The 27,230-nt window shown below is 40.9% G+C and overlaps 2 protein-coding genes across 2 annotated transcripts; one reads left to right on the top strand and one right to left on the bottom strand. All coding sequences in view use genetic code 11, as the record gives it.

Moving 5' to 3' along the window:
• Positions 1 to 1,119: 1,119 nt before the first annotated feature.
• EGR_01812 (hypothetical protein) lies at positions 1,120 to 5,353 on the bottom strand (the record flags this gene model as incomplete). Its single annotated transcript, XM_024491061.1, has 8 exons — positions 1,120 to 1,248; positions 1,410 to 1,525; positions 2,465 to 2,557; positions 2,626 to 2,820; positions 2,998 to 3,091; positions 3,129 to 3,195; positions 3,228 to 3,336; positions 5,332 to 5,353. The coding sequence occupies 8 exons, from the start codon at positions 5,351 to 5,353 to the stop codon at positions 1,120 to 1,122; spliced, it is 825 nt and encodes a 274-aa protein (XP_024354517.1).
• Positions 5,354 to 5,462: 109 nt separating this feature from the next.
• EGR_01811 (putative ATP-dependent RNA helicase DHX36) lies at positions 5,463 to 26,454 on the top strand (the record flags this gene model as incomplete). The annotated part of the gene is made up of 18 exons (XM_024491060.1): positions 5,463 to 5,474; positions 7,451 to 7,834; positions 7,910 to 8,140; positions 8,503 to 8,604; positions 8,986 to 9,142; positions 9,246 to 9,327; positions 9,410 to 9,556; positions 9,988 to 10,129; positions 10,767 to 10,951; positions 12,819 to 13,025; positions 15,899 to 16,019; positions 16,228 to 16,713; positions 18,553 to 18,627; positions 19,050 to 19,228; positions 21,193 to 21,343; positions 23,547 to 23,624; positions 25,404 to 25,481; positions 26,224 to 26,454. The coding sequence occupies 18 exons, from the start codon at positions 5,463 to 5,465 to the stop codon at positions 26,452 to 26,454; spliced, it is 3,048 nt and encodes a 1,015-aa protein (XP_024354516.1).
• Positions 26,455 to 27,230: the final 776 nt, after the last annotated feature.

Below are 27,230 nucleotides of genomic sequence, written 5' to 3'. Positions count from 1 at the left end.
GTGCCGCAACTCATGGTAACGCTAATGAAGGACGATTGTGAAATAAGAATGAGATAGAATTGGGGATGGACAAAACTGGGTTCCTTGCGTACAGACGCAAGACCCTGATCAAAGGTGGGATCCGCAGCAAAATTGCACGTTATTGCACTAGGAATGCAATAATGGTTAATTCAACGAACTAAATATCGTAAGACGCTTACGTTAGTTACTCAGCTTTTATTTAGTAAGCAGCGCGTTCTTGTCTGTACAAAGCAAACTCGCTGAGAGCGACGCACACGTGACACCCACCACCTGTTTTTGATGAATGGCAGTACCAGATTGTAGGGCAAATAGATTGACCCTGCACACAACAATAGATATAGCGTGTTCTTGGTCAGAGGATAATCACAGTTAGTCAAATAATGATACTCGAGTTACAAAACTTCTGAAGGTGGCCGATTTTCTTTTGGAGACCCTATTTACGAAGGTGCTAAGCGAATGGAAAGCCCCGACAGCGTAAGTGAAAAGCGATCACTCACCCAGCTATTTGTGAAATTAAACTCGAAGTAGTGACTTTTGAATATACGATTTTAAATGCCCGGACGACCTGATGTGGACCAGACGTATTGGCTAATCCCAGCCACCAATTAGAAGTAGTCGCAATAACAGCGCACCGCAATCCACGCATGTAGGCGGGCCTCAACGTCAGTGAATACGTTACGACGTCACGCCCTTTCAGCACACCGGCAAACAACCACTACCTCGTAAAGCCTATTTCCATGTATGATGGAGCATTTAAATAAAATATGCCTCACAGCAAAATCCGCAACTTGTAAAGAAAGCATAAAGTTAAGAAACAAGCATCACAGGAAACATTCTTCAACTAATTGATTATTTCAAACAAAAAATTCGCGACCCTTGTAACAGTGTGAAAAAATTAAGCGCGCGGACGGATTTTATTTTTACACATACGTAAGGAAGAAGCGAAAGTATGTTATTACAAATACGAAGACAGAGAGGTGGGGGGGGGGGGGGTGGAATAGCTACAATGTCTTACTTCACTATTTGGCTAAGAAAAAATGAGTGGATGGCCGGGCAGACTGATGAATGGATGTATGAAAAGGCACTGAAGTCGCTTCATCATTCTATGTACTTTTTCATATGATCCATAATCCGTCGGACAATTTCTTGCACCGGCTTCACCTGACCATAGAATTCCACGAATTCACCCATTGGATTCAGGAGGTACATCACCACAGTGTGATCCACCTATGTTTGTGAAAAATAAGTGCCACAACAAAACAACGCTATCAGGTAAGGAGAATGGAAACCTAGCTACGCAATCAAAGGAGCTAAAATCCCGATAATGATGACGCTTATAGTGCTGCTCGGAAGGAAAGTTTATCAATCGGGATAGGAAGATAACTCACAATGTAGTCACCGTCACAATCCGGTGGTCCTTTGCTGTAGTAGATGCGGTAGCGCTTTGCAGTCACCTGAATCTGCTCTGGCGAGCCCGTAAGCCCGACCAGTTTTGGTGAAAATTCTAAAAAAATAAACAGGTCAATCTCATCGAGCGCCAAGTGTTCTACAATATGCGTTCGAGACAACAGGCTACATCCCGTTAAAATAAAACTGCGTTTTCGGTCGGAAAGGTTGGACACAATCCACTCGTGTACGCTGATGCCTCTTATAATGACGCCATTAATATAAGTGTGAGAAGGCTAACATGGTGTTACTTCTCCATAGAAAACGACGCAACGAGGAAAATTCATTCCAATCGGTCAAAATAATTAGAACTCCATTGGTTATAAACATCCTCCCGCCTACGATCCGCATAAAATCAGGCAAACATTCCGTGAAATACTACTGCTCCAAATAGCTATCTAAAACACTTTTAAGGGGGGCTAAGTTGAATTGAATTAAAACAAAAAGCTCATCAATGTAAATTTGGAACACAACGAAAGAAGCAGGATCCTGCAACAAGTAAAAGTGCTGCCAATGGTATGCTGATGGTAATGCAAAGAATTTGACCAATCAGATAAGCTGAAAACTTTCATTCTAGCTAACATTACCACATGGATGTCTGTGAAGCAAAATCTTCCATTCTTAACTAATGCATATTAGAAAAGCTAAAGTATATAAAAGATCATTTATAAGGCAGTATAACTCGAACATATTGCTCAACTCGACCGCAATAATGCAAAAAGGGTATCCCCGACACTCTAATACAGTACTTTTCATAAATACACCCAACATTTGAACGAGATGGGCATGGAAGAACGCATGAACCTTTAAACGGAAGCCTTTTTACTGATATGAAAAAATACAGTTAGACACATTAACCAGAGAAGGAAATCCCCAGACAGACCCGTAAGTGTATAGAGAGCAAGAAATAGTGAAAGTTAACGTTGCTAACAGATATCTCTTCAGTAAGCAAAATTTTAGTAAAACCATAAAAACTCCAATTAGTGGATAGACGCACCCTTCACATATTCTCCAACAACTTCGGGAGTATCCCTCTCCGGATCCACGGTTATAAAGATAGGTACGAAGTCCTTATCCTTGCCATAGAGGGCTTTAAAATACGAACAAGATCAACAGCACATCACTACGCCAATCCCAGTGGATAAAAAAAATAATCACCCAGCCGCTCCTGAACTTCAACAAGACGTTCGAGTTGCTCAGGACAAATATCAGGGCACCGACAGAATCCGAAATAGACGAGAACCCACTTCCCTTTGAAATCAGCTAAAGTAACCTCCATCCCCGTTTGATCACGCAACCGAAAATCCCCTCCGATCGCTATCTGACCGAAGTTGGAGGAAATCTTTTGCATCGCTAAATATAAATTGCAAGTTAATTCGGTTAGCAGGAGAGAAGCATGGTGTAATACACTATAGCCTTCAACGCACGCATGTAAAGTGCCAAAAAAACTTATAAGTCTACTATAAGACAAAAGATGCCTCCGATTGAGGCAACGACTATAGCGTACAAAGTTAATAAGGCCCAGCTTACTTTCTTTGCCACTAGTAACAGCGTACATACTGAAGTAAGCAACAGCTCCAGTGCATGCAAAGAAAAAGCCCCATTGCATCCAAGGAAAACGTTTCTAACGATTAGATTTTTGATAAAAGTAGATATGCTACCTTTTTCAATTTCGCGTCAGTGGCTAAAAAGCGACGATGAATCAGGCTTAAAGGGAGCCTAGGCTGACTTGGCCAAAGGTGACAGAAAAGATCTCTTACGTCAAAACTTTAGTAAAACCTAGAGCAAAATCTCGAAGGCGACAAAACTGCATGAGCAGGTACCGGAACCAAGTGGCGCGCTTCAGCGTGCGATTGGTATAAACAAAGTCTCAACAAAAAGAAAGTTTGCATTCTTGCCAAGTAATAATATTATAAAAATATCAAAAACAAATTTTTCTTAAAGTTCTGAAACGTATGGGGCAAACATAGCATTTTTAGAAATGGAGGATTACGTAAACGAAAAATTGGCCATCAAGTAAAAGTTTGCATAAGTACAGGTTTCTGTAGGCCATCAAACCTTTTTAGGCATAAGAGTGTTAGTAGTATTGAGTGTGTAATGCACTTTCACTTGCCTTAACTTAGGGAGACATTTTTTCAGTGCTGTGCTTCTACACAATTACTGCAAAAATCAATATACATTTGTTGCGCAACTTCTACTAATAATAAAAACCCTTCCTAATTAAAGTGCTTTTTAAACCTAGGCAATTTTTAAAATAGCACTTTATGAATTGCATACGAATAAAAGTAGCCTTAATATTGTAGGTCCTCCCCTTTATTACCTCTTCCGCCTTTGCCTTACCCACATTTCTTCACAGTCGGCCTGTAAGACAACTAGACGGATTTAAAAAAATTGGTCAAGACTCGCTTTGAAGGATGAGATTTTATGGTACTATGAGGGTGTTCAGTCTCCTAGGTATCTAGTGGTTCCTGGCTCATTAATGCAAACACTTCTTCAAGAGTTACACGAGCAACTCGGCCACGTGGGTAAAAAGAGGATGCTAGGTGCCTCGAGTAAAAGATGCTGGTGGCCTTCGCTCATCCCAAATATACGCGACTTCTGCCGAAACTGTACTGCTTGCAGCGGTTTCGAAAATCCAAACCCTCAGCCCTTGTACCTTTACAACCCGTGCCCCCCTGTTTTCCAGGGGCAGGAGTAGGTACAGATATCACGGGTCCTCTTTCACCTACAAAGAAGGAAAACCCATATATTTTGGTTAAATGGATTACTCCACGAAAGCGGTTGAGGCAGAACCCATGAAGTCACAACACGCTGAAACGGTTGCGTCAATTTTCTTTAATAGGTGGATTTGCCAGCATGAAGTGCCTGAATTCGTTCAGAGCAATTAAGGCCCTAACCTTGAGAGCCGGCTCTTTACGAAGCCATATGAGACCTACCAGATCTCAAAGACATTGGCCGCAAGGCAACGGCCAGGTGAAAAGAACGAATCGCACCCTGATCGGAGTACTGAATGGCTTCACTAAGGACGTACAACTAGGTTACTGGGATTGAAGGCTAGAGCGTGTTCTTTTTGCATATAGAGCCACAAAGCATACATCAACGGGTGTTTCTCGGTTTAAGATGCTCACAGGTAGTTAAATGAGAGTGCCTTCCGACATCTTCCTGCCAAACACCGACGAATCAGCCAATAATGTTTTAGAGTATATACTGTGCCTAAAAGAAGGCATAAGAAAAAATTTTAACATAGTACGCAAGCATTTACGGCTACCTTATAACAGGCAGAATTATTACTACTGACACAGCCAGACGAAGGTATCCTGAGAAGGCGAATTAGTGCAAATTTACAGACCGGTTCCCCCACGTAGAACACACCGTAAGTTCCATCGCCCATGGACAAGGACCCATTTCGGGTGGTGAAGGCGCCCGCAACTACAAACTACCTCGTTCGCAACGCACAACTGCGTACCCAGCTAATAACCGTTCATCAAAATAGGATGAGACTCTACAAAGGGTCACCACCGGTTGAATACGAAGATGAGATTTATGCCATAACCGACGACAGGAAACCACCGGTTGGGAATTTCGAGAGGAGCTTATAAGTGGTCGCACCGGGGACGGTACTGAAAGGATGAGGGGGCTACATAACACTTAGATTGTTTAAATGTTCCCTTCAGAGAGGAGGCGGGGATACGATTAAAACCTGATCTTCAAAGCCCAAGTAAGGTTGCGGATCCTCACCCCCCTTAAACTCTAAACCAGTTTTCCCAATTCACTTCTTTCAGCATATATGCCAAAATCCATCCAACCTGGTTGTTTTAAGAGTACGAGGAACAGGGAGGAGGAGACCTACGAGCCTCGCCCTACAAGTAGCGTGACTTCGCGGCATTAAAGGGCAAAATATACTAATAACATAGAGATGGCTAATGGGCTGCTAGCTTTCTCTAAAAACGTTTGCTAAAAGCGCTATTTATAATATATGATTATGTTTGGTGCAAATGAACACAAAGGTAACCGAGCTATTAATCCATCACGATGTTTTGTATATTATTCTACAATATAGGTCCCTGCCACAAGATATTTGCACCTCTGCATCCTTTATTACTCTCTTTTACAGGGCGCCTTCTGATTTTTTAGGCAAGTTTTTTAAACAGACGCGCAGTAAACTTTTCTTTTGGTAGAAGCACCACGTCTGATGCAGTGGGTCTTGACATGATACAAACACAGGCAGAGCAAAATGGGCTCCCTGCCATCATATTAGTGTGTGATTTTTGTTATTAAGCGTAGTTTTATGAAAGATCCTCTATCTCATGTTCTTAACATCCTAGTTATAACTGTATTTTGCTGAATAATGACCTTGGCCGTCGGTTTTAAATTGGTCCCGTGTTCTCTCTCGTTGATCACGCATTTTCAATGCCGAGGTGTCCCCCTTACCTTAAAGGAAAGGAAATTGGACTATGGTATGCCAGACAGAACAAATTGAAGGCAAAAAAACCTGATGCGCTAGATGAGGTGTGAAGTGCTTTATTTGTGTACATATCTTCACTTCCTTGATGTTTTTGAATGACTGTTTTAATCACACCATTAGCCTCTTTGCAAGGTGGATTTTGCTATTCTTACAAATCTACATGCTAACGATGGCTGTATTTTTTAATTATCTTAGTACTTCTTTGTTTACGTTCCAAGTTTCTGTTCCTACTGTAAGAATATTTACTGTAGGTCCGCATGCTTCGTTTGTGTTTGTAGACCAAAGGTTTTTCCCCCCAGGGTTTTTTCTGGCTGTCTTTGGCTCTAATTTTTTCGAAATGACACTGGAATGCTCTCGAAGTTCGGTGCATTGATCTATTATGGTATCCCAATTTTGTGTGGTGGTTGCATTGCTTGAGTAGTATTTGGCTCTTCTGTCTCATCAAAGTGTTGCCTGTGGCATTTTTTATTTTTCTATCTCACACACGGTGTGCTGAATTATTCTGTGGCATTTTCACATCCGTGCACGCTTCTGCCCCCAATTTTTGGCGTCCCCGTTTGGCCACGGTGTCAACTGAATTGCTCGATGCATCCATATCTATAAGTTTATTCAAATTTGTAGATATTAGTGCTCGCCAACACACACAATTTATCGTCCTCATTAATGCTTACGGCTGTGACGATATGCGGGAACCACTTAAGGCGCGCGTTTTGTTAAACGCATTTCAAAGAAGCTATATGATAGGTGGAATATTCTATTTGGAAATCAAGAGGAGCTATCAATTGAAAGTTAGGAATATCCGTCAAAAGACTAGCCGCAAAGGGTCTGCTTTTGCAATGCAACATCTCGATTTTGCTCACTTGAGGTCTGGGCGACTTTATTGTCTGCACAGAATTCGGTCTTTTTAAGCGGAACTGATTTAGATAGTGCGTCCTATGTAGCTAATCTAATATTCATCAGTCGTTTTCCCAAATTGCTTTCATTTTCTTACATTTACCACTGACCATAGCATAGCCCAGCAAAGTACTGCCGTTAGGTCCAAGATTTCTTGGTCACATCCCAAAATCGGATCTCATCTTTCCAACTCGCCCTACATGCTAAAAACGATAAGGTTTTTTCGAATAATCGTTGTATAAGATTGGCAACTTTGGGTATTCAAATTAAACGTCATTATTCCAGGTGCCTCTCACTAAAACTAGCAATTTACCCTCCAACTTCTCTCTTGAACGGGCGGAGCCGAAACCTTCGTCTGCTACAAACATTAGCTGCTGCTCGAGTAATTTTTCAAGTCTAGATGGATCTGTAATGATCTCAACCGCGTCGTCAAACTCATCTGCTTTGATGTATTGCCACAATTGATGGGATTTCACCTAAGTTATATGTCTTCCAACTTTGACCGAAATTTGTCCGCTTCTTCACCCGTATGTTTATCTCTGAATATTATAGGTTTTGATAGATGTGTGCAAATGGATTAGCCATTGGAAATCTATACTAAATGCACTAATATTATTTTTCCAGCCGACTGAATTTACCCTCGATCAAAGGATTATCGAACGAATAGCTGGAGTTGTCAAGGATGTGGAACGCTTAGGTGATTGTCTTATCAGCCGCAAACGGGCATTACCAAGTGAGAGTAGTGAGATGAAGTCCCCTCATCTGAGCCTTACATCCACCAAAGAGGAATTCTCCAAAGTCGTGGAGATGGTGGATGAGCATGCCTTCGGGGGTACGCGAATCAATGTTGGGGCGGAAAACGAGAAAACCCCATGTTCGATAGAACTGCAGAGGAATGAGGCTTTGGACAAATCACTTCGGTTGGAAATGATTCAGAAAGTCCAAGCGACGAAATACGTGTTGATGAATTCGAAACGGAAGAATTTGCCGACTTTTGCGCAAAAACAGGTGATGTGATAGCGCCATCCTCCTGCGTTCACACTAGCCTTGCGTTCTATTGCTAATAAGTCATTTTTTCGATAGGATTTCCTCAAAATGTCGGACGAAAATCAGGTGGTAGTGATAAGCGGTGAGACTGGTTGCGGCAAGACGACGCAGTTGCCTCAGTACCTGTTGGAACACGCGGTACTACGGGGTTACGGCTCCTGCACCCGTATTGTGGTTACCCAACCGCGGCGCATTTCGGCTATCTCCGTGGCCGAGCGGGTGGCAACGGAGCGGGGTCAGTGCCTGGGCGAAGACATCGGGTATCAGGTAAGCATATCCCTTTCACTGTTCCTCCCAGGAAAAATGGTATTGGCTTTAATCACTCCCTGGGATCGGGAACCTAGATTGTTTAATCTTAAATGTGAATTCCATTACTTTAAAACCAAACGGAATTTGTTTACAGTTTGTTACTTTTCGCTCTCACTACCATTAATGTTGCCTTTATCGGTTGCGGTTGTTATTGGCATTGTTTAATTCTATTTCTCCGTCTGAAAATTAATAGCACATGAAACAAAGTAGAGCAAGGTGTGCCTCTTAAAATTCCCAAACTAGTTTGCTGCAGTTCATATACCAATAACAAATATTTATTTATTGTCCTATTTGTTTATATTTCTGTGTTATTCCCCCAGATTCGTCTGGAGTCCGTTTTACCCAAGCGGCCGCAAAGTTCCATCCTCTTCTGCACTACCGGGATAGTCCTGCAGTGGTTCCAATCCGACCCTCTCCTTAAGGTCCGATTAAAATAAACCAACCGTGATTTCATCGACGATGTTAGTGTAATTATTTAATGGCCACCATATGCAACTCAAGTTGGCCATTTCCGGATCCCTTCTGTGGGGAATTTTGTAATAATGAGGTGCTTCATTAGATATGCTGGTGTTGCCTCAATTACTGAAGCACCATGATAAAATGTTCTTTAAATCATAAGCCATAAATGTTTATTGTTTTTTAACAGAAATAGTCAATAGGATTTTGCATCAAGGGAATTAAAATGTATCTGATCTCTATGTCAGATGTGCGCAGTTTTTATCGCACCGTCTAGTAGAGCCTTTTATAGCCATGAATTTTAATCAAAGCAAGCAAATGTAATGACAGTTAGTCCATTTCCCTAGTCGGTTAGCCATGTAGTTGTGGACGAGGTGCACGAGCGAGAAATGCTTGGCGATTTTCTTATAACCATGCTCAAACGCATTCTCCCCTTGCGGCCTGACCTTCACGTCATTCTCATGTCGGCAACCCTTAATTCGGAAGAATTCGCTCAATTTTTCGGTAAGATTTATGCATCAATTTTCCAGTTTCAATGCGCTGTTAAAAACAATATCTCTTGTAGTCTTCTGGACCATCGACTATTATCAATTTTCATTTTTTTTAGACGGTTGCCCGAGACTGGAGATTCCTGGTAGAACGTTCGCAGTAGACACGTTATATCTTGAGGACGTACTCCATCGCACTGGGTAAGGTGCTCCCTTCAAGCACACTTTGCACATCTCCCATAGCTACAATTGTTTATGCAAATCTTTTTCCATTTTTCTTCAGCTTTGAAATGCCGCAGGATGCGCTGTATAGGTTCAGCAAAGCCAATCGACGTATGTCCCAAATGCGTGCTGATTCTGTCGGCAACCCGCCCATTACCCCAGGAATCCGGCAGGGCTACAAACAGTGGTTAAAAGAATCCACCTCTAGGTCACCATTTCATTTTTGCATGTTCTTCGTCAACTTCTTATTGTTATTCAAGGTGATACGATGAACAAAGGTGGTGCTTCTTTGATTTAAAGCAAGACAAATTTTGGTGTGATATTTTCTTAAAGGACACTTGCCATTTATAGGGAGCGAATATCGAAGGTGCAAAACTTTAGGGTTCCTCTCAACCTTTGTTTTAATGGATTAAATTATTCAAGGCTTTTTTTTAGTCAGCGTTAGTTCTTCATACTGTTAAAGTAGCACTTTATAATTAAGTTTTTCTTAATCCACAGAACTTCAATGATATTTATTGCACTCATCCTATCATAAAATCAGTTGCATTTTGGATACCGAAGTTAAAGTGTTGAATGTTAGGACGTTTTTACTGCAACAATAATTGCGATGGCAATATTTTTCTACGACTGTTCGTCTAGACTCTCGCTAGGCAGTCGTCAATTCCTCGAGGCTATGGACCTTTACTCATGCCCACCACCTGAGCTGGTGGCTGCAGTCATCGACTACATCATCCGAACCACCTCCTCCGGGGCCATTCTCGCCTTCGTGCCTGGTCTCGGTGTTCGTTGTACCAATTTCTTCAATTACTTTACTATCAAAATTGATAAGGCTTGATTTAAATCTGCTCCACACTGTTCAGTTCTCAAACTTGGATAATTTGTCCCTACCATTTTATGATTACTCTATTAGGAATATTAGTTCCGATCATTGTGTATAATTTAGGTAGTTTTCAATCGTGATTTGTTAATGTCATATCAAGCCCCGTGGTCGTCAAATAACTTGACCTTACTCATGGAAATTTAATGGGACAAGAAATCATTTCCGTTCTCTGCGGGGTCGGGTCAAGTTAAAATGTTTAGCCTCGAACGGCCGTTTGTTCCTAACTGCCGCTAACAACTTTCGCCACAGTACATTGTGCAATATAAGGATTTTCCATCTTAAGTAACTCGTTCTTGAACTTTGAAGCCAAGCTAGCATCGGAAGTGCCTGGTACGGTTTCTGCCGCGATTTGTTCTGTTTAATATGTCCTATTATGGATCTGACACCACAATTATTTTATTGCTTACACCCTATTAACCCCAGCCCACCTTTACACCTCAGTTTAATCCCCAGAACAGAAATGATAAAACCGTAGTGGTAACCTGTGGCGGTAAGGCCACTGGTAAAGAAAGTTATAAAGTTTTCTTTCTCTGGGTAGGACATTTTGGATACGATGAAGGCGTTGCGCAGCATTGACCCAGCGCTGTACGCGGAGACGCGGGGCGGAGTGATGCTGCACGCACTCCACTCCCGCCTCCCCTCCGCTCGCCAGCGCGTCGTTTTTGAGCCTCCCCCCGCCGGCAAGCGCAAGGTCGTCATCGCCACTAACATCGCCGAGACTAGGTAAACCTCCCTTTCAGTCTCTCGTTCCTTTTTTGTCTGACTGTGGTTCCTGTTTTTGACCATCGTGGAGTTGTGCATTCGAAGCATCCTCCAGTTTCGGCGGAATTGTCAAAAATCGGACTAAAGCACATTACAAGCTTCATGCGCTTCCCTCAAGCTTTGTAAGAGATATAGACTGGCTCCCACATCTTTGCAAAGTTTTATTTTCATCGCTATCCATTCTACTATTACCAGGGGGATTACGTTGGTCTTAAACTGTTTCCGGTCAGCGAGAATATCTACCACCTATTACATTGCCGCCCACCACCAATCTCAACGTTTTAAGTGGTAAAAATAAAAAAAACTGTATGCCGTTCGTTGGTGCTGATGTGTTTTAATTTTTAGTGCTAACTTCAAGTTGATACAGAAGAATGCATTTTGTGTTTTGAATAACGAGTCTCCCGCTCTTGTTTACGTAACTTGATTCATCGTTCTATGTGTTCATTCCGTTTAAGCATGAAGCGATGATTTTCCTACTATAGTAACCGGGAAAATAAACTTTTTAGTGTACAAGGGTTTGTTAACTACCGGGTTGATTTTAATGAATTCAGCCTTTGCTTGAGGGGTGATCCTTTTTCAGAGGCTTGAGATTGTATCATATGTAGTAATTTCCATTCTGTTGACTGATTTGTTTACTCATATCCGAAAGTAGTAATGCAAAATTTGTTCTGGACTTATATCCAGCATTTCTGTTCAATTAGTAGCGGCGTGGGTCAGGATACAGAGCAAAATCGAAAGAAAGTACGCTGAATAATCAACTCAATTTAAGCGCTATTGAGGAAAGTCCTAAGCTCTCTGTATTTTACAATCTACTTATTTTTAGATGCATATGGCCACTATATTTTCCGAATAAAATTCATTTTCAAAACCTGAACTTATTTTTGGGGATTTAAATCTAATTGTCTGTAGAGCTTTCGATTTATTTTGTAATCTCGAGCTGTTGATTTTTGAAATTTATAAATACGGGTTGAACTGTGTTGTGTGGTGTAAACCTGTTCGATTGGTTGAAATTTATGGTTAGACACAAAGCGTAAATCGGGTAAGTATTTCAAATCCTTCCATAGGAGAAATATACCCAGCGATACTGCAAATTTATAGTAGCTAAATAACCGTATATTGTGAAGTACCGAAAAATTGTGTACTCTAGCTGTCTTGTCGTTAAAAAGCGATTTTACTTGTCCTCTTTGTTGTGCTTAATTTTGTGCGCCTTTTTAAATTGCCGCTGGAATTTTCATTTTGTCACTTCTCAATTCTTATTATTGGCCCCTAGATGCCAACACAGATTGTATACACTTGCGTTCGTCGACGCTTATGCGTTTTTGTTTAACGGTCCTGCTGAAGGGCGTGTCTCCACCAGCCCACTTTTTAGGATCGGCGCCGGGAGACTGAAAGCCTGCTCGTAAACTGCGTAGGGTTTCATTACCTGAGCTACACAGACGTTCGGCACAAACGGATGTTTCATAACTCACGATAGGGCTCTTTAAGGATCCCTCCCTTTGTTTAAATCATTTTTTCTCATTTTTCCACCAGTATTTTGTTTTCTCAATTATGATGTTATATTATGATCCCTGTGTTACAAGTGTTTTTAGCCTCTGTATTGCTATTGTCATTTACCTCCATTGTTTCTTTTCTGAGTGGACTGTGTGAAAATGCAATTCTCTATAACATTTTGGGACTCCATAGGCTCTTGTCTATTTGAGCAGATCACTATGAGCACCGGTGACTATAATCTGACAGATCGGATAGTAAATTATCACTAAATCGTTCATGTGGCTGTTAGTTCAGTATATAGAATTGCAGCAGTACTTTTTTTCCCTTAATTTATCAGAGCTATGAAATGCAATGGTTCAAATGGCACTATGTTCTACATACCTATGGCGTTCTCTTTCAGTATCACAATCGAGGATATAGTGTACGTGGTGGACAGTGGACAGATAAAGATCACTACTTACGATCCGCGCACCAACACATCCACACTTGCGCGTGTCCTCGTGAGTAAAGCCAATGCAGCCCAGAGGCGTGGTCGGGCTGGTCGGTAAGCCAGTTTTTTTTTCCAACGAGCTCAAACGCCCTTGCAACGCCAACTGCCTAGGTAGTGTGACTATATTTTCATGAGTAAAATTCGTGATAGTTTAGTAGAAATGCACATTTGGGCCGTCATTAATATGAAGTGGTATCGGGCGTCATCTGTAGCATTTGAATTTTGTTACTTCATCAGAGTGTTTTGAAATTTGTATTGTCGTGAATACAGCCGGAGGTAGGCTTCCATTTCTACCTTTAATGGGTGTTTTTTTTCCTGTTCTTGACTGACCGGAATTTTAGTCAATTAAATATTCAACTGCTTTTTACGGTTTATTTTTCCCAATAGACCTTCATTCTGCTCTTTTAGCTGATGAAAATTTATTAGAAAACAACAACTCTTTCTTCCAGCTTGTGATTTCCTCAAAAATAGGCGAATATGCGCATACATGCATGGGCGATTATGCATGCATGCGCTACATTGCTTGATTGCCTATGCACACATGAGTAGCGCACTATCGCTGTTGCGGTTTAGCGTCTATGTCATTTATCATCTACCAGTATCAGGATTTTCCATCTAGCCTGCCACTTTGCCGCACTAGTCTGTAACGTTCTCATCTTCCAAAAAATCTCAGTTGGTTTGACTATTTTCTAGGATGTTTTGTAGTCCCTGTACTTTTGGTTTTTATCACTAAGATGCGAATAAAACGCTTTATGGGGCTTGAAAGTGCATTTTGTATATTCAGTCGTACACTACGCGCAACTTTATTCAATGCAATAGGCCTTTTTTGTGAAATGATTGCAATCGGAATTCAAATTAGCTACCTCCGCTGGGTGCAGTCTGCTTGAAACAGGAAATTTCACTTCCCTGTAAGGTTGATCTGGACATGCGAATTGGAGTTAATCACTTTGGGTGATAGCCAAGTGGCTCTTTAATCCTTTATAGTGCTTCACATCAGTGGTCTTTTTTTCCGGTTTGAACTCTCAGTTTGCTTATTCAGTACCGTGATTTATTATTTCCTCTGAACTCCTTTTTGCTTTTTCTGCCGTTCATATTGCTCCCTTATCTCCCCTTCCTTCAATATAGTTTTGCTAAGGGCATCTCATATATCTGCCATCGTTCTTTTGGTTGTAAACTGAGACATTGTCAAGCACATTTTCACACGAATTATAAATTCCGCGAATGCCGGAGTTTTTATTTTTAAATAAGTTACTCGTGCCGCAAATATGAAGTGGAATCATGCCGGCTATTTCGTTTGATACATACCTGGAGCAGGTGAGATGCTTTTCTGAATCTGACCGGTTTAGTTTTATTCATATCTTGAATTCATCCTATCATGAGTTGTGGTTGGCCGAATTTTCGAAGGCGGTTTTTTATGAAAACAAAGTAATTTAGTCCCTGTACTTTGCCATATACTTGCTTTCAGCTAGTGTTCCAATCAGCTCATTTCATGCGATCCCAACTTTGTGAGTTTGTGTCAAAAGTGATTAATAAACTGTTTCCGTGGGGAATATTTAAGTTTCATAACCAGGCACTACCATTCAGTACTACCTCACAAGGTTGTTCTACCTTCCTTGGATGTCATTCATGTTTCTCCTTCCAACTGCCAATGATTAGTTCCCTTGTAAGACGCCTCAGTTGATTGTGATGTCTACTTCTTGCCATAGGGCTATAGCAATGGTATTCACACAGTGTGGGCAGGGTTGTTTCGTTCATGCATGCATATTAACTTTTGGTTTTTTTTCCGTGTCTGAAGTAAGTCCTCAGCTGTGTAAACCTGTTAAAATTTTTAGCCTTTGGCAATCCTTTTGTTGGTACCATAGGCTTTCTGTTCCTCTCCGATGACTTTGCTCCTTGCTAATCATTTATTATCCATATCTTTCTCCCGTCCGCGAAATGGTAGTTCGTATATTTTTAAACCCAAGAATCCAGAAGCTGATTGCAAACAAGGAGGGTTGTTTGATGTTGTCTCTAGGCTCCGGTTTCATGTAATGTCTCCATCAGAAGACTTTCTGATTATTACGATACTCGGTTTAACTCCGCAAGAGTCGTATGTTATTCTCCTCAAAGATCATATTCACCCAGAAGTTCGGTTCCGAAGTTTCCGGAGTCTGCCTGGTGGATCGAAGGCGCTCTTCTTGTTTGGATCTTGGTCTTTATCCACGAATCCACCTTTTGTGTAATTTATTTGCTAGTTGGTAGAATAGGATTTTTATGGTATTGGCCTATAATACTTACCTATTACTGTTTGGCAATGAATTAGTGCTTAACCAATAATGCATGCAACAAAAACAGCAGCACGATTTTATGATTTGGTAACGTGCTTTCATTTGCCTCAGTTAAACAATACTAGAAAAGTTAGAAGGACCTTGACCTTGCCTTGTCACCAACCGCTTACCATTATTTTGTTAATCAATGTGTTCCTGTTCCTTTGCTTCATAATTTGACTATGCAAAAGACTGTTTTTAGGCATAATTCCCGCCCAATACTTCAAAAATTAACCAAACTCCTATTTTTTGACTGTTTTAATTTGTTTATTTAAGGAAATTAATCATCTGTGCGACGGTTGAATGCGATTTTTTTGTCTTTCATGTTGCACAGTATTATTAACACATTATCCGTTTTTCTCGATTAGTGCTTCAATAAACAACTCAAAATACTTTGAATTAATGACGTCTAAATGGGGTATTCAACCCGGGTATTGTTTATTCCGATTGAAAGTTTATACTTTGGGTGCGTCAATACTTTTTTACAATCAAATAGGTAGCAAAAGTATTTCACGTCATTTTGAATACGTGTTCTACGTGGCGAATTTAGATTACTGCCTATCATTGGAATTATGCTTTATCAGTGTCCTCTTCTTGTTACTACCGTGCTTTCTCTTCCAGAGTTCGTCCCGGACAATGCTTCCACTTGTTCTCCAGATTTACTCACGATCGGGTCATGCTAGACTTCCTCCCGCCTGAAATTACACGCATCCGTCTGGAAGATGCTATCCTCCGGATCAAGGTGTGCTCTTCATCAGTTTGTTGGCGTTCTTTGCATCCTCCCTAGTGCACCTTCTCCCACCCTTGATTGATTTAGGCAAACAGTTTCCTATTATCCCTATAGAGCCTGGGATTCTTATTTATTTAAATAGGCTATTACCCAATGTGCGGTGTAAATGCCTTATGTTGCTTGTTTTGTGCAGTGTACGATTTTTCCCTGAGACTTGCAGGCTCTGGAACTAGGTCCAGTGACAAGTTTCCTCTCCAGCTGTATGGATCCGCCCGACCTCGAGACGATTAGTCGTACCCTGCAGTTCCTTCGCGATATACAAGCGCTTAAACCCTTGGTCCCTTTGTGCAATGATTCCGTGCCCACGGCTCAATTATCGCGCATGTCGAAGCGACAGCGCACTCGCATATTGGAGGGCGCCATTGAGGCTGCAACGTCAGGATCACCAGTGGCGGAAGACAACGACGTGCTCACACCACTGGGCCATCATTTGGCCAACCTGCCGTTGGACCCACAATGTGCTAAACTGCTCCTCCTCGGCGCATTCTTCTGTTGTCTCAAGCCCGCCCTCGCCGTCTCCGCCTGTCTCGCCTTCAAGGAGCCCTTTGAGGTACCCCTCGGCTCCGAGGCTCTTGCCGACGCATGTCGCATCAAGCTCACTGAAGGCTCCCAGAGCGACCACTGGGCTTTCTACGTTGCCCTATCGGTCAGTCCTCTCTTGACTGCTTAATCCCTTGGCACTCATGCAAGCTTCATTTGGAGAAAAGATTAGTGTTAATCTATGACCTTTTTTTGAATTATCTTCGGAATATTTACTGGCTCTGTTTTGAGTCAAGTTTTCCTCAACTGGAGTGTCAAAATGCGTCTTGTTTAGGTGGATTATTATTAATGAAGCATCAGTTAGTATTACCGCTACTCGGTGCTTATTTTTACACTTCGAAGATATGTTCTGGCAACTGTGGGAGTAACGGAGGTGTGTACAAAAATTGGCAAGCATGTGTTTCGCCCTCTTTATCCCTCTCCCCGTAAAATAGGTGCTGGGACTGTTTGCAAATGCTGAATCACTCCAACTTTTATTTGAGAATTGCTTTGGCTACTCTGTGGATTATACATGTGCGTTATCTCTTTGCTCTCGCCGGAAGACACGCCCAAAAATAACTGACATTTTGCTGCCTTACACACGCTAGTTTTTCCAGCTTCCTGCAGCAGAGCTAACTTCCTGTTGCAGACAGTGAGGTGGTGCTTTTAGCCAAAATAGTGGCAATTAGAACTTCCCGTATCACGTACGCTATGGCCCTGCCTCGGAATCATCGTTCAGTGTAACGAAATGGCACCTGCGATTTTCAGTGGACTTTTGTGCTGCAGCACCGGATTGTAGTGCCTTTTTCAAAAAAAGTTGCGTAAATCCAAACCCATGTCATTTGAATTTTAAACACATTTCACTCTCATCTTCACGGAGAACCATGGCACGGTGACCGCGCTTTGCTAACTTTTCCAGTATTGCTCCAACTCTTGGACTTTTTTAAAATTGTATGCTTAAAAATAACTTCATTTTGCTAATGTTTAGTTGTGGATGGGATTCAAGTCTATACAGGAATACCTATTGCTTTGCTTCAGATTTGTGAAACATGCCACTAATATTTCCGAATATTTCCTAAAAAATAGCTTCCTGGGGGCACGATGCCGTTAAGTTTTTAATGATATTGTCTGATATTCATAGTGATTTCGTGTTTATTTATTCGAATATCTTAGTATGAAGGGGAGTGGGTTTTCTTTCAAAGTAATGCACATTTTCCTCCAAGCATTTGCTCGTTTGTACTTTTTGTTGCGAAATTTCAATCTGCCTGCCAAGACGATTGCGCGCTTTAGTCAATGCAAAACAATTTTTAGGGGGCGAAAAAAGATATTTCAATGTCTCGTTATTATCCGGCTTATTTTCGATACATATTTCTTGTCGACATTATTTCCCATGGCCTTGAAGTGCGTCCAGATGCATCGAACGTCGCCAGATTGTTAGTCAATTAGAACGGCGTAGTACCCCATTGTGTGACACTTGTTTCACAATTGTCGGTGCTTTAGTAATGTCATTTTTTGTATTTTCACATTCAAACTTCACACCAAATCAAAAATATTCGTAGGTGTATTCAATACATTCTTAGGCATTTGCACTTACGACTATTGGTCTACTTAGTTTGAAAGTAATTATTTTCCGTTTTGTACTTTATGGTCTCAAATGGTTTGTCACCGACATTGCGCAAACAAGTGAGAAGGAACAGTTGTCGTTGGGGTTTCTTTAATAAATTTGTCGACTCGATATGCAAGTGGTGAAGCGTTTGAGTTTCTTCATTTCTAACTGCCATATTTGAAAGCACTTTATGTACAGTAAATAAGCAGCATTGAGATATTCTGGTACCTTCTTTGTAAATGCATTTAATACCTGGAGCCCGTTCACGGCGTCACTACGAGTTTACAATTATTAATTTGTTTCTACAGAGTTGCTAATTTATGGGTGGCTTTAGTTACTAGTGCATATTTTTTCGCCTAGGAGTACTTGGGATTGCGTGAACATGAGAAATATGGTTATTGTCGGAAGAATTTCCTAAATCGACGAACAATGGATGTAAGTATTGGATTTCTTTCATTTTGTTTACAGTACTCACACTTGTGAGATGATAAATCCGGATGAATTAACGCGCTCTTTTGTCATGGATACTGGATTGTGACATTTGATTTCATTGCTGTTGCGAAACAGACCCATTTCCTTTACTAACTTAAAAGCTCCAGTATTACTAGTCATTCCCACTTCAACAGTCCTGCTCTGTGCCCTCTTTGGCACTTTTTTTCGCCATCTCTGACCTTATTGATTAGAATATGAGAATGTTTCGACAGAACGATTCCAATTACTCTTATGGGTTCTAAGTCTTTCCAATTCGAGCCAATGACTTTTTCATGGCATAATTTAGTCGAATTTGCAGCTAGAAGTAGCCATAGTATATTTATCACAACGATCTATTTGTCTGTTCGCTGCACTTTTTAATGCAGGACCTGTGTCATTTGATGCGTGAGTTTGTGGATCTATTGTACGAACGAAAGTACATCAAATCCAGAGACATGGACGAGGTGGAGGCGAATCGCTACTCTCACGACGTCCGAATATTCCGCGCCATCCTTGCAGGCGCATTCTACCCCAATTTAATCATGGCCACTGCTCGGAGAACAAAGTGAGTCTTTGATAGGGCAGAGTTCCACTGATTTTTCTTTCTATATCACAGTCCTTCACATTCTTGGTGTTATTTATTACATAGTGTGAAACAGAGGGTAGTAGGTTCTGAAATCCACGATCTGGGGCCTTCGGGATTTATCTATTTTAATGTTAGATCAGCTGGTGATGTCCGTGTTCTTTAACTTTACGCCTAAAGTCACTATTTCATCGTGATTATCTGTACCCAAAGTTTTAGGAGCAATTTTGTTAGCTCTTGTTATTTTTTTTTGGATCCTAATGTGAAATATATTTATGAGGTGTTGTTTTTTGAAGGTTGCCATTAATACTCTTAGAGGGTCGCTTGACTTGTGTTTTACTTGCGTTTTTGTTTTATGGTAGCGTTTCGAGGCTTTCCTGAAGTAGTTTGCCAGAAAATACATTACTAGCATGCAAAAGGACTGAAAGGCTACCTGCATGATCCACAGGCCATGCCACCGAGCGGAAGTACGATCTGTTCCCGCGTAATCAAACACAAAGCTAAGCAAACTATCAAAGCATCACACCAGAGTTGTACAACAACCATGTACTTCACATCAAACAATCGGGAAGCTATAATGTTCCACTTCCTTCCCTATTTTTCCCTATTAATTCTTTAAGTCATTATATACGACTCGTGGTGCAGGATAAAATTCGTCACCAAAACGCTTTTTGGAGGAAGACCTTATTGACTTTGCTAGTGATTGTTTGAGGCGTCATGCACTTTCCACGTTAATGAGTTTCCCTTGCACATCGGCATTTACTCTTCTCCCTTCCCCTCTCTTTGGGTACGCAAACTCGAATGAGAGTCAGCTAATTCGCTAGTCGATCTAGTAGGCCTCCACTTTCCTCCGTATATGTTATACAACGTTGCAATCAGGATGTCTTTTTACATTTGATGCATAGGAGGGATAAGGGACTTTTATCATGGGCGACGCTAGCATTGTTGCCTTTCACTAGTGCGGTAACCGAACCGAGGTGGGCTGGAGAGGCTCGCATATTCAATCGTGCACTAACAACAAGTGCAGAGTGGGCAGATGTCTTCAGTCATTTTTTCATTCCATCTACCTCAATGTAGTCGGATGTATTGTAGCTACCGTTCATATCTAAGGCAAAATGATGCTTTCTGATGGACTTTGTCTGCCAACTGCCGTTTCATATGAGAATTTCCCTAAAAGCAAAAAATGTTTAATAGGATGTGCGATTAAAAGTAGCTTTACCGAGGTGCTTTCTGCGTTCATTCATCCTCTCTAATGTTGTCATTTTAATGCTATCCAGCCGCTCATTCGGGTTATTCTCATTCTTTGTTATATGGTATTCAGATCACGAACATCGATCATTCATAACGTTCTTACAAGCAGTTCCGTCGAGACAATTCCGATATATGTATTTTTTGATCTAGCCTCGCTTCATTATTAGCCATTGCACTAGATTTGGCATTAAGGTAGTGGCCAAAAGTCGAGTTCTCTACAATAAGTCTTCTTTTGTGAATCTGTCGAAAATGACTATCCACAGTAGATGCCTTCTTGTGACGTTTTATCATGGTATCCAGTCAATGAAAAGCGGATTTGTCTTTCTGTTTGGATGACTGCAAAAACCTTAACCGGTTCACTGTTCCAGTGGCTTTATTATTAACGTCCATGATCGGGATGACTATTAGTATAGGTGGACTGAGCATAGCACCATGCCAGCAGCACGGAGACCAGATCGTGGGAGATTGGAACGACTCGTGTAGTTAAATGTACAACTAATGCAAATAACGTTCCACTACGTAAGCGATGCTTTGACCAATTGGGGCGTCTCTATGTTAATACAATTTTATTATGGGGTAGTATTTACTCGTTCTCTCCCGGTTAGACAGTTAAATAAGAATTGAGGAATTCGTTAATTTACCTGTTTGTCGCAAATATTGTGTGTAATCTGTCCTATTTTTATCGCTTTGTGTAGCCCTGGTAGAGCACCACCTACGCCGTTCATCACCACTCCCTTGATGGACGAGAAGGTGACTCTGCACAACAAGTCGGTCAATGCGCTCGTCCGACCGCAGAACCGCCTCTGGCTCACCTACTTTCAGAAAATGAAACTTGATCACGACGCAGTGAGTGTCCTTCGCAGCTTTAAATCCACATCCAAACTTTCATATCCTCACTGGGCTTGTAAATTACGAAAAGCACTACTGGAATCCGTGAGTGGTTATCAGATAGCTTATCTTGAAACCCGATTTCTGCCTTCTACCTTTACACTCCATAGCAATTTGTAAACTCCAATTACTGTTCCTGTTTCTACTGGCACTGATAACCTACTGCATTGTCAATACTATATAGGTCCTAAACAGTTTAAATGGGAAAGGTGCGAAAACCGACATACGTACAAAGTTCCTCCTGCAAATGAAATCATTAATTTTAAACCTCCATGCCTGAATTTGTACTGCATGAAGCAGATGATTCATGGGCCTTTTGGATGTAAAAGCTCCGCTTATTAAGAATTCGTTAGCTAAGGCATCGTAATATGAAGGTGACTGACCGCGATGGGCAATCCCTCCATGCAGCATCACTTTCTTTTCCCTTTCGAATAATTAGTTGCTAAAAGCCTGTTCTATGCTGCACTCTACTGCTGCTTAGTTTTTTGCGGTACTAACGTTTTTGTAGCGCTTGCGGTGACCTGGAATTTCCAACTAACTATGTGCATGCATTCAGCGCGTTACTTAGACAGGAGTATGATCAGCAAACCATACCGCTTTTTAGTATAGCTGTTTTCGACTCCCATCCTGTAGGTACATTCAAGATTGGTCGCCAAAAATAGTATTTCAATTGAATTGTTGACTTCCCTTGACGGACTTTGTTCTTATATGCAACGAGGTGTAAACGCAGTAGAAGTGACTTTATGCCACTGATGTGTTTAAATTCCTTATTAGCAAACTCTCCTAAGGTTTTGTTTTTTAAATTTCAGCAACTGAACATTCTCAATGTACACGCGAAACTTCATTTCCATTGAATGAAAGTGTTGCTAGTGGAGTAAATAGAGGCTAATAACTGAGTTCATGAAGTCAAGACTTTGACTCTCCCTTAGTTATGCTTTTAGCCAGGTTTTCTTGGAAAATAGTGGCCTCTCACGTCGGTCAACTTAACAACACCAGGCCCTTTCTACTGCTTTCCTTAAAAATATGATAAATTTTTAGTTAACTGTCTTGGGAATTTATTTTAACTGCGTGAATGCATTTTAAATTACCTATGAGAGCACGACAAGTGGATCGCTGCGAAGTTCAAATCTTTTTTTTAATAACTCAAAGTTCCTTAAGGTCCGAATTGCTTCGTGCTCTGAATGAATATACTTTGTTTTCATACGTCCTGCTTCGGTAAGATAATTGTCTATTGAATGCCGGAACTTTCTATCTAGACATCAATGGAAGCATTAGTTTTTTCCTTTATTTGTCTTGTGTTCTCTGTTAGTAGCATCTTAATTTTATGTAAAAGTAAGTTATATTAACTATCTCTGACCATACACCTAAAATTAATTTCCCGTGTTTTTTTGAGCGAGGTCCTGGCCTTTGAAATGCAATAACTGAAGACCAACCAACTGCATGACCTGATTACTCCTCTCCTGAGGACGAACGGCCGACTATTCCTGTTAAACCTATTACAATCTATGTTTTATTGCAAACATGATGGTAGAACTATGCTATCACTTTTAAAGCTGCTGAATATTTTCATATTTGGCAGAGAAAATGGGTATTCTTTTTTGGCAGAGCGGAAGTGGTGAGGGGTTGTCTTTCGTCACTTTTGTTACCCTACTTCTAACTACATCTGGTATTTATTTTTACACTAGTACTCTTAGAATTCTGTTTGCGAACAAAATATTACAATTCGATCCTCTGTTATTATTATATTTGGTGATTTAGGTAGGCCGATTCGGATATTCGATTTTTAGTCCAGTTTTTGGCCAAATTATCCGACCACAATAGTCATTTTAGCTGCTGTTTGTGAAGATTGCCTCGATGAGTGAATCTAATTTACCGTTCATCGGTCATACTTTAGACTATTAAATAGCCTTTGAGTGTTAAGGTCTTCACCCTCTTTTGCTCTAATTTTTACGATATCCTTTAACCATGACAAATCCCGCTCAATCAATATGGGGACGTTGCTTGTCATGTCACACCAGGTTTCTCCTCTTTTCGGATTTCCCTGATTTGCTTCGACTTTTTATATCCACGCTTACATTTAAAAGCGAAGTTGTTGCTTAGATTTGGCATATTTAAACCATTTCAGTGGTTCATTTTAATGTCTTTGTATTTATGTTTCCAGGCGCCCACGGTATTCGACTCAACTTTGATCAATGCACGCCCGGTGGTCTTCTTTTCCTCAAAAATTTCCCATTCCCAGGTATGTTTAGCTTAGTAAGGCCTTGAAACACAAGAACTGCGTTCGTTCAACATGATCTCACAACTCATGTCCTCGATCATGCCCTTGCACTATTGTCTCCGTGGCATGGAGGTGATCCCTTTCCTCGATTTCATTGTCCCTTTATCCTCAAAACTCCTTTTTTTGTAGATAAACCAGCGTCCTTGTAATGGTGCCTATCCATGCCTGAAACATTTCTTCTTATTGCAGTTTCGTTGTTTAAAATAAGTTATATTTACACGAAACTTTCCGTTTTTGGCTTGGTGCTTTACAATGGCAAAATACACCACGTTCCTTTTTTTCGGTTTTTTCCGAAAAGTGTCCCATCATGTTTTTTGCCTTTTTTAGAACAGGCTTTGTACATGTCTAACCTTCCTGGTAACATCACGTTTTACTTACCCTTCGCTGAAACATTTATGCTGCTAATCTTGTTGGACCTTATCCCATGTCCAGCGTCTGGGATTTTTGCCTTTTTGTAGTTACACAAATAGTTTAGGGAGCTGTTATTTTTGTCTTCACTTTTTCACTAGTTGCTAAGCCTGTCTTTCATTAAGCCGCCTAAAAATAGGCGGTGTTTAACACAGCTAGGGGTTTTAAAAATAGTACACTTTAATCCCCTGAAGACATCGCCCATTTAATTATTCGTTGAATTTTAGCAATAAGGCCCATAGTTGCTGATCCTCTGATATCAAACTATTTATACTCTCATTATTCGCATGTTTATTTAGCTCACTTCAGTCGGCCATCTCTTTCCCATGCCACTTTATATGGTAGAAACGCAGTTCATCCTACCCTGGTATTAGAGCCTGTTTTGTGTGATTCAGTTGAATCTATTCTTTTCCACTCCCACAAAATAATATGGAGGGATACCGGATACGTTTGGTCATCCTGTGAGTCTCAAACAGCTCTTTGGGGCTGCTGTGGGACGTCATTTGTGCGCCGCATCTCTTTCTGTATGTCGCATGGGAGATCGCTGCATGAAATACTAGCGTTACCAAATGTGCACTCCCCAACACTTAATTGGTCTCTTCACCGTTCTTAAGGCAGTGCACCAAATTTTACCGAAAAATAAGTGGACCTTTTCCCCGGTCAGAAATGATGCCTAAATTTGTAATTTATTTCATGGGCGTATTGCCAATTGTAGGCCACCTTTGCTCTGTGCGTAATTTAGAAGTAGAGCGTTACTTCCCACTGTTTGTGGCGGCTACACTGTTTAGCTTTGTTTCTCCGGTTTTGAGTTAATTCCTCGGTCTTTACTTCAGTTTAATTAACATTTTGGAAACGAAGTGAATGCATTCCTGCAAGTTGTTTTGTATTTCATCAGTTGCTCTCTTCCATGCGTACATACACTCCTTTAGTTGCTTTCATACGAGAAATGCAAACATGTCAGAATCTGTGGTAGGTCTGACCCATTTGTCATGCCATTGGTGTAGGCGAGAGAGCAGTGAAGTCGAACTGTATTTACAGTATCTCCGTTTGCCACGACTTAACGGTTGAGCACACACGTATGCGTTCTTGTCTTTTTCCGTAAGCACAGCAACATATCTTCATTTTTGTTGTCTTCGCAAGAGTTAAGGAGGATGTTTCCGGTATATATGTTATCCAGTATTCATGGTCCATCCTCTTCCTCTTTATCTATGCCGTTTGTGCTCGTGTGTCTAGATACTTTTGACATCTAAACCGATGCTGTTGAAGGGCCAAATGTCCCATTTGTCGATGCGTCTACACGGTGCACACTGTCCAGTCTTTTTCGTCTTCTAGGCGGTTAATGGTGGAACCCTCGTGGTGGACGACTGGATAAAATTTAAGTCAGGTCCTCGCGTGCCGCAACTCGTAGAGGTGAGTTAGTCCATTTTAGTTGTTTGGTTTATAAATTTGGGGCTATTTTCTTAGGTCCAGAACAAAAAGCAGGCACAAATCTTTTAATAATGAAGGCAATACCCTGGTAGGCACGTGATGAATCGCCACCGAACGTTAGGAACAAGCTTTCCGTTTGATTGGGGCTGCGAGCTAACGAAGACTAAGTTAGCAAAAGTGCAGATGAAATTTGCATTTCTTAAAATGCCATTCATTTCTACTGTTGAAGAGGTGGCCATTACGGCTTTGCTAATTGCCAAATTTTATGCATCAGTTTACAATGTTCCCTCAGTGAATTTCAATGTGACAATCTGCTCTGATATAAAACCTACAGATTGTACGGTTATGGCAACAAATTTGGCCTTTTCTAGTTCAAAAAGGGCAAATTAGATAAAGTTTGAAAGTACATTTCTGAAATAACATGGGCTTTCGCTTAGTACAATTTTATTGCCGGCTAAGCTACACCTCTGCTAAAATGTTTTTTCCCTCAATCAAATCGTCATCGGAGTTTATCTCCTATTAAACCTGATTTCCTTTTCTTCCGTCTCACCCATCATGAATATGGGTCACATTCAGAGATTTGTTTCCAGACCATAGATAAATATGTAGTATGCAACAGAAACAACTATTTCGTTTATGGAAGGTTGGTATTTATTAAAGGAGCTTTGGCTCAACTTTAATCAATGAAGGCTCAAGTATTTAATCCTGCACTCTCCCTCAACAGAGTTTGAAGCGTTGTATGGAGAGGTGGCTCAACGAGAAGGTACGCTACCCAGGCCCGACTAACTGGGACGCCTCCAACATGGAAGGTCGTATTCTTCAGACTATTGTTGACTACTTCATTAACGAGGCACCGCCTGCTTTTGAGCTGGGCACCAACCACAATTCGAAGCATCGAGGATTCGCACACCAACAGGGCCAGCGTCCCGTAACCGCCAACCAGTCGCAGCAGTGACTGTCTCCTCTCGATTGTGGTGGTAGCCTCTGTCTCCTCCCACTTCCACTCTATTTTGGTATATTTAATGGGAAATAGCTGGTTTTGTCAATAAAACCAACAAATCTCTTTTTCCAAATGCTGTTTGTAGCATTCTTTCATTCTATGGGAACATTTGAAACTGAGTTTACAGCGCAGTTTCGAGACATGAAGCCTGAAATTTGTTTCACTCAACATTATCAGACTTCGTTTAATCGTTTTAAGTTGCGTATCGTAAAGATTAACTTTAATTTAAACTTAATTCGAGAATTTATTCTTTTTTTGCTATCCCAAGGTTTCCGATGGCTAAGCGAATAAACGCTTGTCAACTGTGCGTTCATGGAAGTAGTTTACTGTACAACCTGCTTTTTTGGTACATTGAACTCATGTGAGTGAAAGGCTCAGTTTTTGATGTTATTCAGTTAAAAGGTGGTTATTGAGCGCTAATTCAGTCTGGATTTTAAATACTAATTGCAAAAGTCGTCGCGTAAAAGTTGGACCCAAGGAAAGGTATCATTTATGTGTTGTAAAGTGCTATTATTCCATACTTTTACGATAGCGTTTCATATCTGCCAAAAGTCGGCTATGTATTAAAATCTTCACACAATCGTAACTTATTAGTGGCTCCTACTTTTTGGTACATAGGGAGCGCAAACTTATGAGAATGTGAGCTCTAGTAAGTTGACTGTTGTAACGTTTTGTTGCAGTAGGTTATTTTGTACGAAACAGTATGGGCAAATAAGTGGATTTTGAGTTAT

The sequence above is a fragment of the Echinococcus granulosus genome (assembly GCF_000524195.1).
Source record: "Echinococcus granulosus chromosome Unknown EG_S00007, whole genome shotgun sequence".
In the NCBI taxonomy this organism is placed as follows: Eukaryota; Metazoa; Platyhelminthes; class Cestoda; order Cyclophyllidea; family Taeniidae; genus Echinococcus; species Echinococcus granulosus.
This window is presented reverse-complemented; position numbering and strand designations above follow the sequence as displayed.